Here is a 16722-nt window from a genome sequence, read left to right on the forward strand (position 1 = left end):
CACAGCTGCCAAGGGGGAAAAACAGCTGGATGACTGATTACTACATTCACTCTCTTTCTCTTTCCTTTTGTTCTTGGAATGATCAGGTTTCCACAGCTCTGCTTGGTATTTGGTGGCTCAGTTGAAGAAGTGAGGGTCCTGGTCTTTTAGGAGACATTACAGGTTGCTCGGCTCTGACAGGTATCTATAGATGCCATTGACTTTAAATTAAAGCGGATTGTGAGGTGATCAATCAAAAGAGTTCACTCTGGACACAGCGGCAGTGTGATACATGGGTTTTCCTCACAAGACTTCATGACAGTGTACTCCCATCCGAGCTAAATTACCCCAGTGACCTGCACTTCTTTTCATCTCCCTTGCTGTCCTCCCTTTCTGCACACTGCCAACCCCTTCCATTTTACACTCTATGGAGCAACACCATTTTTTTTTTTTTTTATCACCTTACTCCACTCTTACACAACCACTTCCAAAAAGTTGCAGTTTCCACTCTGCAGTATGTTTGAGCTACAAGGTCACTATATGTTGAGATGGGAGTTTATTAATCTGTGCAGGTCAGGTTCAACCCCCACACATGTTAGTGTAACAGTTTCTTTCATGTTCAGATTGAAAAGGCTGTCAGTGTGTGCGACACAGGCCTTCTTCAAGCCTTGGATACTGTTGCTATGCTAGTGTGCATGTAACTTTTGGCCCAGTAGAGTGAAGGCTACAACATTCTCTCTTTGAGTGTTACTTTAGGACGATACTGGTGGTTGCTGCTTATCTAACTTCTTAAATCACACTTGCTTTGAATTACTTTAAAGCCGTTTATATGCAGTTTTTAATTTGTTAGGGTAATCTCTTCCTCTTTGGTGTAATCATGGTGCAGCCTGGATTAGCTCTTTCATTTGTGCCATAGACCTCCATTGTTTTTTTTAAATAAGCAATTAATACCACACAGTTTTCTGATGTGTTTTTAATTGTTTGTGGGCAACAACAGAAGTGAATGGCACACACAAACAAGCTGATCCAAGGCTGCAGGCTGAAAAGTGACCAATCATGAATACAGAAGATTCAGCGTTGGTTTTAGTGCTGGTATGGTGATTGTAGACAAAAGGTAATTTATAAAATGACAACATTTATCCTTTAAAGTAAATATGTGGGCATTAATAATATGTTCCTTGAAAAATAACAAAAGTAAAAATAACTAAGTAAATAAACTCAACTAAACTGCATAGCATATACCGAAATACTCCATTTGAGTGCAATTGCGATAAATTGTTAGCCACTTTGTGTATACACTGCATATTTAGAAATAATAAATACCTCTACATTTTTATTTAAGTTCTTTGGGCTGGTAATGCAATATTTAGCTTAGATTATATCAAAGCCTTATGTCAGGGGTTTAACATTTGGTAATTAATATTTGTCAAGGTTAATGTATTGACAGTTTTTCTGGATGACACTTTCTTTTTCTCTTTATCTGAATTTCTTTATAGAAAAAAGTAACATGGCTCATTTTTATGGTCTAATGAGTCTGTCATTGCATGAGGCATCACAATCGCACACAACAAATCAACTTAGTTATAGGAAAGAAAAAAAACTTCATTTAAATTAGTTTCTTGTACTAACTAGTGTGGAAGACTGCTCACTCCAAAACACTACTAACAAAAAAGCATAAACGCTACCCCAATAAAGAGATGATTGTTTTGTTTTTTTGCCACAAACGACTTCATGAAATAAATGCTGAATATTGTTAAATATTAGGGCTGTGAGAAAAGGCTTACTGTACAACTGCCACTTGAAGATATAGTAATTGACTAAAGGAGCACCTCTATAGTTTTAGCAAACCCTCTTCATCTTGGGTAATTGTCACATGTGCACACACACATGAAAACTCACGCTGCCAGCACACCACACACACAGAAACACAGCTCAAAGAAATGATGAAAGGATGAATAATCCTGACTGTCGGACTGAAGAAATGGCTAATGAGCCTGTTCACTGTTGTAATTCACCAGCACCATCTTCCAGAACATACCACAGTAAAATTACAAAGTGTATCCCCATGTGTTAAGCTAACATGCTTCCCTGCTTCCATTTAGCTGCATATTTAGAAAACTAGTACATGTATAACTTCCTAAATCCTGATGTGAAGTGTTGCTGGAGGAACCGCACCGTGGTGTGTTCTGTTCTTCTCCAGCTCGTGTCAGATGCAATGAACCGAGAGCACGAGGCTGCACCCACAACACTGCACACTGTTGTCTTTTCCTTTGCTGGAGCAGAGACATTTCTTATTTTGGATTTATTGGTGGTTTGTGAACAGCTCATGGGTGTATTTCTGCCAGCTGCTGGGAAACTACCTATTTTGAAGTTTCAAACACAGTTTAAATTGATTTTTTTACCCCCCTTTTTTACAACTAGAAAATTTCTCCAATTACTATTAAAGCACAGTTGAGACAGGGAAAGAGGTCAGACATATAAACCTAAAAACCCTGAAAACCAGCCACCTGTTCATGTGCTCATTACCACGCATTTAGGCATGTTCAAGATGATAGAAAGGTAACAGAAATTCAAATAGCCACTCATTAAAATGAAGGTTTGCAGAAGAGCATTTGAACACATGTCAAACCTTAAAGGAGATGAGTTACAGCAGCGGGAGACCACACCGGGTGCCACTTCTGTCTGCTAAGAAAAGGAAAATGAGGCTACAATTTGACATCACCAAAATGTAACAGTAGAAGATTGTACAAATATTGCCTGGTCGGGTGAGTATTGACTTCTGCTGTGACATTCAGACGATAGGGTCAGAATTTGGTACAAACACAAGTGTCGATCCATCCTACCTTGTATCAACAGTTCAGGCTGGTTGTGGTGGTGTAAAGGTGTAGGGGTTATTGTCTTTGGACACTCCACAGTCACCAGTAGAGCACCACTGGGATGTGGCAGAACAGGAGGTTTGCATCGTGAATGTGCGGCTGACAAACCTGCAGTAACTGCGAGATTGTCAGTTGATGTCAATATGGACCAAAATGTCTGAAAATTGTTTCCAGCATCTTGTTGAATCAATGCCACAAAGAATTTCTGAAGTCCACCCTGGTACAAGCAAGGTGTATTTAATAAAGTGGCCAGTGAGTGTAGGCTTTCTCCTGAATGGAAACCTAGAATTTTAAGTGGAAGGAGAATGTAATTCTTGTTTGTCTTGAATCACTGCAACCAATCATCACCTATGTTTTTGTAAAACTAATATGCAAATATATTCTAATAAATATATGGTATAAAGTTGTAACAGGATTCCATTTTCAATAACAGTTAAAAATATGTTAATACTGGACATTTAAACTAAGTATTCCCCAGAAACATGTTTTTCATCCAATAAAACATCAGATCTTGCAGTACAACATCCAATTTATACCATAATAGTAATTATTTTCTTGCCTAAATGTAATCGTTGTATGTTTTTCTTGCCCTCAATCCAGCCTCAACTTCCTCTTTCCAATTTGCCTTCTGTTATTAAATGTTGACCTTTATTTAGTAAAAAAAAAAAAAGTTGCATTCCAACATGACATTACAACAAGAATTCAGTTCAGTACACTGTGTTCCCTACAAAAACACATCACATATATGGTTTAGTTGTGTAGTATTTGCAGTACACAGGGCTGGGTCATCTGTGCAATATGAACTAAAAGATGAAAGATAAACCAATGTTTTTTCTGCTGTCTGTTAAATTGTTATTGCTTCAATCTTTGAGTTCCCAGAAGCAATGACTGCAATCCCATAAAGAAACTGACAAAATATTCCTAAAGTATAAAGGCCTCCCTCTATACTGCACACTGTTTGACCTTTGTGCTGATTTAGCATGCCCTAGTGGATAGTGTGCTTTGCTCCAAGACAGAGACATACATCGCCCGAGTGGACATTCAAATGTTGTCCAATCCATTCATTCAACTAGATGAAATTACATTTTCCAATTGTCTGCAGCGTTAGCGATAGAAATGCATTGGGAGCATGAGGATGTGTTGAGAAACAGTCAGCACAAAGCAGAGCACATTAACATGCCACCAAAGTGACTTTAATAAAAATCAGAGACTTTTGACCTTTGCACTTTAATTTGGGTGCTTTATCTGCTTTCACGAGGAGCTTGATCCCGGCTGTTTGTTTATCATATGTGTTAAGTTACACATTTTCCTGGAAGCACAATTCTGCTGCATTAATTACAGCTTTAATTGGCTGATATTCAAGTATACTAAGTTAAAAATATCTTAAATTTGCAGCACATCTCTGCAGGGACAATATGTCCTCCCAGGAACATTACGTTGTAAACAAAGAAAAAAACAAAAAACATTTAGATTAAAAAATGAGCATAATTTCCCCTTATTGGCTATATCTGGGAGCGCTACGTTTCTAAAAGCATATTTGTTGTTCCAGTAAACCTCCTATCTTTGGGGATCATTCTCCATCAGTGTCTTCTGGGAATTGCTTCATCATTTTGTCATCTCGTCATTGTCCATTTTATTCAACTTTTCATCTGCAGTCATGTTACAACTGTGCTGTTATTAAATCTCAGTTTGACTGTAAATGACGATACAATTTATCGACTTAAAAGTGATTCAGAAGCCATCACTAAATACTTAAACACATTTACAAAAAGAAAAAGGGGTGAGGGTGGAGAGGGGATATATGATCAACTGAAAATCAGAAACAGCTGTTGGATGATCACAATCCATCTGGGTTTATTGGCAAGTCCACCAAGGACAAAGAGAGTGAGGCAGAGCCCAATGCCACGATACTTAGCTGAAAACAGTAAGACTAGACACCCTGCCTAGGAAAGCACAAGAGGTGCTATTAATATAACATGGAATAAATGGCCTTGGAGGACTTCATGGGGATCAGAAGCTGTCATCCGCTCCACTGCTTATGGAAGTCGGTCAGACAATCTGTGTAATTGCCACATATAGCCTAATTGCCACATTTGTGGGTGGTAATTATATATTTCTATAGCAGTAATTACACAATCCCACCTTTGGTATGAACATTCAAATGCACTGATACACTACTTCCATGGAGCACATGCTCATATGCACTAAAAGGCACTAACTGCACATAGTTTAAACTTTTTCACTTGCTGTAGCACATTATAGTAATGCACAGTGTAGGAAGACATCCTAAAAAGGTTGCATATAGAATGGCTGTTTGATGTGGGACGTTTTACATCCTTAATGTGCATGCAGACTAAAAACCTTTAAGCACAAGCAATAATTTGATGTTAACAGTCTTTTGTAGTATGCTTTATTATTATCATTTCACCGGAAAACTGCTCTAAACACTTTATAGGAATATCACCACTACATCATTACTGCAGTATATTCACTACAGTGTATATCAGGACTTTCTGATATCCTCATATAATATGAATGATGGGTGATGAATGGTATTTCAAGCATTATACACATGTTGGTTAGAACTTAGAAACTGCAGGACTGACCTATGGCAGTGTGAAGGGGTTTTACTGTCCGGGTCCTTATGATGTACATATAATTCTGTCCATGCAAGGCTTATTGTAGATGCTGTTAGCATCCTTTTGCATATGTGTTGCGTATAAACAATTTTTATAGTATTTATTAGCAAGAAAGGAGTAGGCATCAGTCTGGTTCTTTATAAAGAATGGAATTGAGCCTCAGGCACCTTGAATGGCTCAAATTAGTTTGATTCCAAATTCTTTAAAGGAATGGTAAATGGTCTACACTTATATAGCACTTCTCTACCTATTGGTACTCAAAGTACTCACCCATTCGCACTCACAAGCACACACACACACCGATGGGGGAGCTGGCAAACACTCACCAGGAGCAACTAAGTTGCTCAACTAAGTTGGGGTCTTTTTTGGGGTTTCTCAAGGACACTTCTACACTCCAGAGGAGCCGCAGATTGAACCAACAACAGTAGGATTGGTGGACAACTGATCTATCTCCAGCCCCACAATTGCCCCAAGGAAATGAGTCAACTTGTTTATTGAATGTGGCTCTTACTTTTCATACTCTTAAACCTTGCTCCTGTTGCATGACATAATGTATTTGTTTCAGTAAATGAAATGATCTCCTCTGCAGCATTGTAACATGTCGGCATCTTTATCCAGCTGTGATGCACACAGCTTAGATCAGCGGTGAAATGATCTGCAGGATGAGAGATCAGTAACTCCCTTTGAATAAACCTGCCAATCTCTGAGGGCACAGAGCATTTTCTGGGTCTCTCTCGTTCTCTCTCTATCTCCCTCTGTCTCTGGTCAAACTCACCTGCTTTAGTCACCACTTTGATTCCCATGCTTCACTGTCGCATTCCCCTGATTACTGTCGTTGTCACTCCTCCTTGCTCCCTAGTCTCATTGTTCCCTTCTCTATTTGTCTCATCTTATCTTCCCCATCCTTCTTCTCCCTTAACCGGTTTCCTCTCTTTCTTGTTCTCCGTGTGTTCTCTCTCTGTCTTTATCTTAACCCCTCCATCTCCTCCTCGGCCCCGTTCTCATCAGACACACACCGAGTGTGATGCACAAACACCATCCCTCACATCTCCAATGAGTACCTTGTTATCATCTTGTCCCCACAACGGCTTTCTGTCTGGCTGTCTCAGCTTGGATTCCATCACTAATGGGACCACATCATTTTCGACAGTTGCAATTCCTCAGCGCTGACAAACAGAGAAGTGGTGAAGCTCTGCGAACACAGCCCAGAGGGATTGTAGACTAATGCCTCAGTCTGATTTACACATTTACAAAGGCCTTTTAAATACATAATTTCTCTTTGACAGAGACGTGCTAGTGTCGTACAGATATACCATGTGATCTGTAAAAGAAAACATATGTTTATGGAGCTGACTCCCCTGTATTTTCCTTTTCATACCTCATCCCACTTCTGAAATATCCTTTTCATATTTAAAGTAACAGACACAGACACAGTCTCAGTGTCAGAACACACAATTTGTAAAATATTTATAGGATTTGAGAATGCTGTGACAACAGACAGCAACGTGTCAGCTATTTTAGTTTCCGACTTCTTAGAAGTTCATATATGGCTCCTATGATCTGCATAAAACAAGCTAAGTGAAACTTCATGAAAGCATCAACAGTAGCACATGGTAAAGTTTGCATGCCTTCGATCTCCCAGCGAGCTAATCGTTTCCACCGGGTCTGCAGGCCAACAACAAAGACTTTCAGAATTTGTATGCCAATCTCCTCTCTCTTTTGATTGCATCCTTAAACAAATGTACTTGTTTTTGTAAGGGCTGCTTTCATCTCTTCCAAAAGGGGCACTTAGCAGCTGACATGCTTGTGACCCAGCACATGCTTTGAAAGCAGACTCACACTACAGATTGCAAAATCAACCAATGCCTTGGAACAACTGTTTGTGTTGTTTTTTCAGTTCCTAGGTTATTTAATTATCTTGAAGATGACACCATCATATGTTTTTATTCAGTATATAAGTTTACCTGTGCCATCTGTCTTCAAGCAATACATAATGCTAAACCACATTTAGCAGTGCACTTGCATTTACTCTTAGGAACACATTAATAAATAAATTAGGGGCACAGCTATTTTTTGAAGAAATATGTTGAATACATCTATTTATTAAATGTTAAAACATAAAAGATGCAGAGTCACACAGGCATGCTGAATTAACTAGAATATTTAAGACTTTTTAAACCTACAGTAACATGCTGTAACCTCACAAAGGATTGAGATTCTTTGGGCTTCACAAATGCATCGGTTTTCAAACAGACTTTTACGAATTGACTTTAGGTTTTTGTAAATTGGGTTGGGGTTTGATAACAATTTATCCAATCTAAGTTTGAATACTTCATGGTCGTATCTGTCTTAGCTTCAAAATGACAGAATGTAGAATGTTTTCATTTAGTCAGATTTACTCTTTCTTTATCCCTTTACTGACACATTTTTAGGGATAGTCTATATGTCCTATCCAGGTATAGCAAAACTGATAGACGTTGTATGGGTTATTTTTAGAAAAAGCTAATGCACAGAACCAGCAGAAATGGTTAAAAACACTTTTATGCTGTTGAGTCCTTATATTAGCAGCACAGAACAAGTACTAGGATGCAACTGTTGAGAGGAGATTGTCACACTTAACAATGACATCAGAACGATGGGCCACTAAACCTGTGATATTTTAGGTTTTTAGAGTTACAGTTCCCAGTTCCCAGCACATTGAGAGACGTACTCGGATTCTTTCATTTATGTTCTATATTAAAAGATTAGAATTATTTTTTTTCACTGGGAGCTCTGGGCTGATTTATTGGGAACAACGAAAGTCTTTCTTGTTCACAGAAAACCATGAACTGCAGTGAACTGAGGAGTGCTGTATGTTGAGGCTTATTGTGTTTGAAGAGAGACACGTACACTGATCTGCATTAATATTGTGGTGTTAAGAGCCGCTCAGCCAGCTAGTGGTTAGACCAATGACATCACGGATCGACTACATTTTGCTCTACTTTTCCTAGTCTCATTAGAAATCCCACGAAAACGTACTGCCCTTTAAAGTACGTTCAAAGAGCAACTCAATGTTTTAGAAATTTCTTTAAAGCTTCATACTAAATATTTGGTAATACCCTGTAGGATACACTGTGCAGAATTCTCTTTCATACATTTACATTTTAAATAGCTTCAGAAACACAAAAACTAAGGGAGTGTGTAAATGCGTGTAAATATTAAAAGCAGTTATACAATATAGCATTTTATGTATATTGGTTTAGATCAGCCTCACGGTTCACGGGGATGTCTCTGATTAGACTCCACAGTCATCGAATGTTCAGTAATTATTAAGCACAGTGTGATGTGGTGGTAGCATGTTTGCACTTTCGTCGTAGGATCGAGTGCACATTGGTAATATTATTTCAGAAGTGCTCAAATGTATACCTGGTTAAAAGTCTTATGAAGCTTTTTGGAGCATTAACAGAGTCAGAGCATTAAATATTTTAATAAAAATGTATATTTTGAATATTTCATTGGCACGTGAGCTAAAATTACATTATGAAACAAATGCAATCTGAACTATACAGATTTGCTGGCTTTCTCAGAGCACAGTGTGGCCATGATATCTTTAGCTGCATTTAAACCAGAAAACAGCAACGCTGTCATGAATGTAAGCACATTCATACATCATAGGAGGGGAATTAGCTTAATTTCTCTTAGTTTTCTCTCCCAGGCATTCTCCTCCCTTATCTCACCCTGCAACTCCCCCGCTACTCCTTTCTCACCCAACACTGCTCTGTCTCACTGGGGTGAATGCAGAAGAATTACACTGCGTAGGATTTCAAAGGGTGGAAAAAAAAACAAAACACATCCAAGAGTGTGGGATGCGGCCAAGTAGAAAAAAAAGCTAATTCCTCTGCAGGGTTAGGGAGAAGTAGGAGAAGGGTTTATCTTGCATCCTACCACATCTATGCCTTCCCACAGAGACACAGTCCTGCAAAGTTTGGCTCGCTGATAAAACACTGTACTCTTCACTAGTGTACAAATCCCAAACTTAATTACTATGAGCTGAAATGGAAATGAACTCAATTATGAAGATATTGCAACATATTTGCCCTTCAGTCTTTTTTGTATCTAATTAAATTCATCTTTTTTGTCTTTGCCAATATTTTCTAACTTTGTTTTCTTACTGAATGTAATATAAAAAGAAAAAAAAGATTTTTAATTTATTTTTTTTCGGAAATTTGAACATTCCATTTTTAATGGTGCTCTTCCTATATTTGCCCACATAGACGTCTGTCTGTATTTTACATGTTCAAAGTCAGTTTGCTAATTGACTTTAGGAAATGTAAAAAATTAAAAATAAAAATTCAAAATCTATGTCAAATGTAAGATCTATTCAGTGTGCTCCTTAAGAGTTTTATCTTGCTATGTAGACAGAACACAAAAAAATCATGCTTTAAATGACAAATGAGAAAAATACATGAAATTTCAATATTTTATTATTTTACTGAGACATTAATGTGACAGGTGTCAAATTAAAAAGGACTTTATTGCCTTAATGCTCAATCCAATTTATTTCTTACAGTTGTAGAGCTTGTTGACCTTAAGAACATCAAGGTCAGATATGCCATTCCTCTGGCCGATGACAGCCGAGGGGTTTTTGGTGGGAATTATGGTTTCTAATCCATTCTTTCCAAAGGCAGTTCTGTAGGTTTACAAAAATAAAGATTTATAAATGTGTGAACAAATTGGAATAATTAGATATAAAATCACGTTTCTATTCTACCTTACCTTGCATAGTGCATTACAGAGGAGTAGTCATATGTAACGTTGAGATTATTTGTGTTCTGTAATTGGAAGTTAACATCATACCCTAGAGACAAGAAAAGATCAATAATAGGATGAGTGTTAGGAAACACATTGCTTTAAATCAGTCAATCATAAGCAAAGCTGTGAGATTTCTACCATCTTCAATGTTTGCCCAGTTGATTTTGACATATTTGTCCCGGTCGCTGCGGGTGTGTTCATGGTAAAAACCTAGCGCGTGCAGCAGCTCATGCTGGATGATGCCGTGGCTCACGCAGCCGTACCTTTGCAGTGACACCACCTGCTTGTCTCCAATATAACCCATTAAGGATGAACAGCTGTGAGCAGAGAACGCGAGAGACAAATAATTCATGTGCAGCATTCAACTTGACATTTGATTAATACATTTACATAAATGACATTTTCAGCGACCTTGTGTGAACATGTGTATGGCTTTCCGGTGTTGTTTTTTGGAGCACTGTTCTCTTGTAATTTCTCAAAGTGCAGCATCAGGTAAATGTGTTTGTGTTTGCGTTAAGGCATTTAACAAACAAAGCATAAAGAAACCTAAACTGAAACACACAGAAACTTTATCATTTACCAATCCTCATGCTCCAGCTATAGGTTGAAGTGAAATTAGTACTTAAATGTTTTGAATATAACTATGTGTAAATGCATATATTTACTGCTTTATGCCCCCTGCATTTGCAATTATCCTGAGGATCCTTCCACATATATACAAAGTGTACTATTTTGTCATAGTTTTCCACTTACCCAAAATTTGCCTCAATGCTCAAGTATGCTGTCTGAGTTGCACGTGGAATGAAGCGAATGCAGGTTTTTGATTGCATGTCATTCATGGCACTTGCAAAATTGGTGCGATCGGTGTTGTCTACAGTTTTGTATAAAAGTACTAAATTAGCATCATTACATATGTTATAGACATATAAAGCTTTAATAATGTGTTACGGTAAAGAAAATTGAACCCACCATATGCGCTATCTAAAACATAAGGAATTTGCACTGTCCCATCAGCAGACTTTGGCCACAGACAGCTGTATGGGATGCCAAGACACTTCATAGCATTTCTGGTTCTTGGAACGAACACATCTCCTTCCAGCAGAAAATCAGGAGATCCTATTAAAATATATTAAAAAATGGCATTTTTATATTGGTGTTAGAAAATCAGGGAAATCAATACATGAAATTTCTGTTGTTTTTCAAATCTTGTTCAAAATTAATTAAAAAAAATGAAAGAGATGGTGAAGTGGAGAATAGCAGTGCTATTGGGCAAATTAGTAACTCGGGTAGACAGATATGACTTTGCAATGCAAAGCAATTTAAAAACCTTGATGCCCTCAATGCACACACTCAGACAATTATCTTGTTTTTAGACGAATGCAGACACTTCTTCTTTTCCTTTCGGCTGTTCCCATTCAGGGGTCGCCACAGCGAATCATGTGCCTCCATCTAACCCTGTCCTCTGCATCCTTCTCTCTCACACCGACTAACTTCATGTCCTCTCTCACTACATCCATAAATCTCCTCTTTGGTCTTGCTCTAGACCTCCTGCCTGGCAGCCCTAACCTCAGCATCCTTCTACAGATATATTCACAGTTTCTCCTCTAAAAGTTTTAAATCCCTTGAAGCTCATCAACATTTTTGCATTAGTTGATTGCAATGCTAGTTCTCTCATGCTGACCCCAAAAAATCGTCTATCCTACTTTTAATGCCTGAAAGCTGAGCCAGCTTAATTATATGCAAAGTTAGCTTCACCTTAGCAGTTAGCTAATTAAAACCTCACTTCTACACACTTCAACTGAATCCACTTGGTCAAAATGCGCACCAGGATTTCAGTGTTGACATTCTCACACATTCTGTGCCACAAGCTGCTTTAGTTCCCTTAAATACACCATTTTTGCTGACAACGGGGATTCAACCCTAAAATACTAAAAATATTTATTACAATATGTGTTGGTAAAGTGAAGATTCTCGCAATATGGCACAAAAACGAAATGGCTATGTTCGTTACCCAGAGTCCAACACTGCATGACATCGACTTCAAATTCTCTATTGACTGTAAACAATCTGTGACAAAAAAAATGTAATCACCCTCCAGATAAATTTATGACTGAATACATACCTTTATTCATTCTCAAAATTGTTGTGGTAATGTCCTCTGTGACAGATGAGCTCTCTAATGGATGGAGGACAAACAGATGTCATACAGTCTCTTTCAACAAAAACAACATTTTAATGTGCCATAGATTGTCCATTAGACAGTATTTTACTAATGTTTGGTCACTTACCACTATCCTGTACATTATCCTGTAAAAGGGTTTAGAAAATGGACTAATTCAGTACATTATAGTACTTAAACTCAGCCAGATACATAAAAAAACGTTTAGGATCATTTCTTACCAAGCCATGTTGAGCATTACAAACGCCCAGAAGCAGCAACAGAAGAAGAGAAACTGAAGTTCTGAGATCCATTTCTGCCTGAAAGTGATGATGCTTGAGATGTCGCTTCACTCGTCCCACCAAGGAATTGATGCTGAAGCCCAGTCAGAGTTGTGTTTATATACGGGTCCTCAAGGTGTGTCTGTGTACAGAGATTAGGGGTGGGGTTCGGTGGGCACTGTCTTAGACACACAGTTGATGGGAGTGCCCTGACCACCCCAGCCCACTGTTTCCACACATGGATTATTTCAGGGGATTACAGTGGCTTGTTTAGCATCCGATGTCAGATGGCCTTTGTAACTATCAAGGGGTTCGTGCGTGAGATCTGGGCCTCTCCTAAAGTTTTAGACCAAAAAAAAAACAACACGTGCCATTTTTAACAAACAATGCTACGTTCTTATTAAATATTTGCACTGGGTTTAAAAAAGTAGTTATAAAACATTTTGTAGCCTCTAACATTAAATAAATACATAACATAAAAGATCACATTCATATATACAGATCTAGCCAGACAATTTATTAACAGCTAGGAAGACAAAGACATCAACACAAAAGACAAATCTCTTGTTTTTTACCCTAGACATGTTTATTATATCATATTTTAATATCATTTTATAGATTACTTGCATTATAAAAAGTGAGGAAATAAGTTAGAATTTTTTTTTAAGGAAAATTAAGTAAAAAAATCTTGATTTGATTTGTTGTGACTTTTCCTGCATCGTGAACATCTTTTTTTGTTTGGAGATGCTTTGCTTATCTTCTTTAAAAAACTCAAAATCCAAAAAGAGATTGTTTCAAGACATGATTATTAAGATTTATTGGATACCTTGCTAATAAATCTTCAGCTTCCTGTGGATTGTTTACAGGAGATGAGGGGTGCTGTCTGGCTTCACAGCGCTATAAACAGGTTTAGGATCTGATCTCACATGTCAAGGCCGACAGCGTCTAACAGAGATTTCATCACAGCAACCTTTATATGATATGGTCCTCTGCTGTACATCACAATAATGTGGCATTTATTATCAGAGAACAAAAATTGCACTTTGTGTGTGTGTGTGTGGGGGGGGAGGGGGGAGAGTGCATGTGTGAGAGAGTGTGTGTGTGTGTGAGAGAGAGGGCGATAGACTGTTGTATTTGTGAGCTCATGTTAACCCAGTAAAATCTCATGTTTGTGTACATTTTGTAAGTGTTTACATAATGCATTTCATAAAATACATGGTTATGTAATGTATGCTGTAAGTGTGTGTGTGTATACCTTTTGCAGTACAATTAAATCCATCATTAAGAAATGAAGTGAATGTGACACGTGTAAACCTGCCTAGAGGAGACCTGTCCTGCTCACCTATTAGTCCTTTAAAGGACAAACAAGCCTTCGCATCAGAGATGGGAGAGACTATGCATACTCACATGTTGCCTGGCTTTCCTGCCCACTCAGATTTTATGGGAAAGTGGCAAAAAGAAGAGAAAGAAAATGAACAAAGCGCAAATAAAATCTCTACTACAGTGGACCACACTTGCTAGTTGCAGAGGATCACATGAGTCTACAGCAGCTTAGTAGATTTGAGACCCGAAAGTCAACTGGAAGCAAGTCCTGTGGACTGATGAGACCAAAAGCGAGCTTTTTAAGGGTCAGACTAGACAATGTGTTTGGCAAAGACCAACCGCTGCATATCATTACAAACACACAGTCCCCACCATGACACATGTGGGTGCCAGCGACAAAGCAGCAGAAGGCTTGTATAGAGAAGGTGCAGTTGATGTTTTACAGTGTTAACTGTGGGAGGACGTGTCCTTTTTTTAGTGCGGATTCTGAAAATCATTGCCGCAGTAGATCAGGGCTGCTGCCCTTGTAGGTCAGTAGAGCGACGCTGCCTTCATTGTGAGTTTGACTCTTACAGTTGTTTGGCTTCTACATAATACCGACTTGAAGGGGGTGAATGCAATGACTTATTTGACATTAAATATGTCAAATAAGTCATTCAATATATATTTTAGGGAAAGGTGAACACTTCCAAGGCACTTGAGTGAGTGAGTTTGTGTGTGTGTGTGTGTGTGTGTGTGTGTGTGTGTGTGTGTGTGTGTGTGTGTGTGTGTGCGCGCATGCCTGTGTACTGTCTGTATGTCTGCGCCTGTCCAATTCTGGCGATCCGCGTGGGTGCACAGGTAATCCAATTTGTGTTTTAGAGTCACAGCACAGCACGAGTAATGCTCAATGATGTATGATCCATCCATTTGGTTGAGTTTTATTGCTAATGTCTGTCCAGCTGCAGGGGAAGTCCATCGTATTCAGTTGGATTTTACACACACAGCACACACACACTACTCCCAGCAGTTGTTGGAGTAGTAGTGTAAAAATGTTCCCATTGTCCTCTTGTTTTTCATGTAATAAAAACTGAAATCATTTTTTTGGGTAGGTTAAGTGGATATACCTCTATACTATGATCTTGTACTTCAGTAGAGAACAGAATTTAGATTAAGCACTGTCTGTCATTCCACCCATTTTTGATTCTTTTTGGTACATTTCACATATAATTTCACCACAATAACACCAAAGGCACAGGTGTCAAAGATTAGTTATTATACAGCTATGCTGTCACTTATCTCTGGTTTTTATGAGTGTTCAAAGTTAAAAAACAAACAAAAAAGGTCTTACTACTAAGCTGCAACTATAGTAATTTAATAAAAGGTTTTCATGGGTGAGCAGTCAACATGTTCTGCACCACGTATCACTTTCAGAGTTGCCACAATTTGTATTTTATTTTTTTGATGGGAATGTCAGAGGTGGAAGACCTTTAACAGCAACATTATATGAGGAAAATGTCAACTTTGTGACACCTACTGACCCCAGAAAAAATGAGTTATTTTGGGTTGTGCTATAAAGAAACCACAATGTAGAAATGAAAGTCAAGCAAACAAAAAACTAAAGTTATTTTGTTTTTGTTAATGTTGTATACAGTATTTGATGTATTAGAGCTAAAACTATTACTCGGTTGATCAGCTTCACTGACAGAAAATCAATTAGAAACTGTTTTGCTGATTGGTTAACTTGGTAATTTTTCAACCAAATCTTGCTGGTTCTGGCAAATGCTGGTTCAGGTAGCAAAGGCTTTAAACAGCAGATTGTTTTTCAAAGCAGAAACACAAAAACCTTTTTGCTCTATGTAATATTCTGTTTCAGTACAAACTAAAAAAGTTGGTCATATACATGTTTGCAGATTACCAAGGTACTGGAGTAGAGGATATATACAAACATATATACAGTATTCAAGAGATGTGAGAGCAGCAAACTTTTCCTAAAAATTATATTTTTAAGCCAACTAAATATGTTATATGAAAGCTTGATTTCTCCAGTGATCTAATACTAACAAAGTACTAATAAATCACCATACTTGTTTAGACGTCTGTCTCCGAAACATTCTTGTGCAACTGCAGTCATAAAAATCCCCCCATAAAAGAAGAATTAGGCTTAAAGGCTATGGCTGTATCACTGTTTATGTGATCTCATAGATCTAATGCTGTTCCACTGGGTGAGAATGGTTGGAGTCAGTAATTGTTTTCAGTCCCATCATAAAAAGAGGGACAAAGGCAAAGTTCATTTGAAAATGCAAAATGTTTTAGCGCTGTTTTAATCTTTATATTCATGCAGTATGGTGCACTCCAGTATATTAATATAGCACCTACTATAAATTCGTATCAAAAAGATACTAATTTCTCTCAATTTCTCTCTCTCTAAAAAAACAGCAATTACAGTCTTTGACTTTTCAAACGAAACCAACCCAATTATACAGGTAAACGGCAGAATCGCCAGTGTTAAATTAACTATGAGGGCATTAAATTTATGCTTTTAAAAAAAATTTTCAATTTAACACCGTCAATTTTGTTGTGTATATACAGGAGTACAGGCTAATTGTCTCCTCAGCTTCCCAGTCGGCAGTTTGTGTTGCAAACAGGAGCAGCTGTAACCACCATATGTGAAGTGGGGTGGCAGTGATTCCAGT

At 38.0% G+C, this 16722-nt stretch overlaps 2 protein-coding genes across 5 annotated transcripts in view; one reads left to right on the top strand and one right to left on the bottom strand.

The window, feature by feature from the left end:
- The window catches only part of LOC137102594 (MAM domain-containing glycosylphosphatidylinositol anchor protein 2-like), a 169081-nt gene that overhangs the window by 24345 nt on the left and 128014 nt on the right, over nucleotides 1-16722 (top strand). The window lies entirely within an intron of this gene.
- LOC137102509 (low choriolytic enzyme-like) lies at nucleotides 10031-12849 on the bottom strand. The gene is made up of 7 exons (XM_067482114.1): nucleotides 12667-12849; nucleotides 12408-12461; nucleotides 11255-11401; nucleotides 11039-11156; nucleotides 10424-10602; nucleotides 10250-10331; nucleotides 10031-10163 (listed from the first exon to the last, which is right to left on the bottom strand). The coding sequence occupies exons 1-7, from the start codon at nucleotides 12755-12757 to the stop codon at nucleotides 10031-10033; spliced, it is 804 nt and encodes a 267-aa protein (XP_067338215.1). The 5' UTR covers nucleotides 12758-12849.

The sequence above is a fragment of the Channa argus genome, chromosome 17, assembly GCF_033026475.1.
Source record: "Channa argus isolate prfri chromosome 17, Channa argus male v1.0, whole genome shotgun sequence".
In the NCBI taxonomy this organism is placed as follows: Eukaryota; Metazoa; Chordata; class Actinopteri; order Anabantiformes; family Channidae; genus Channa; species Channa argus.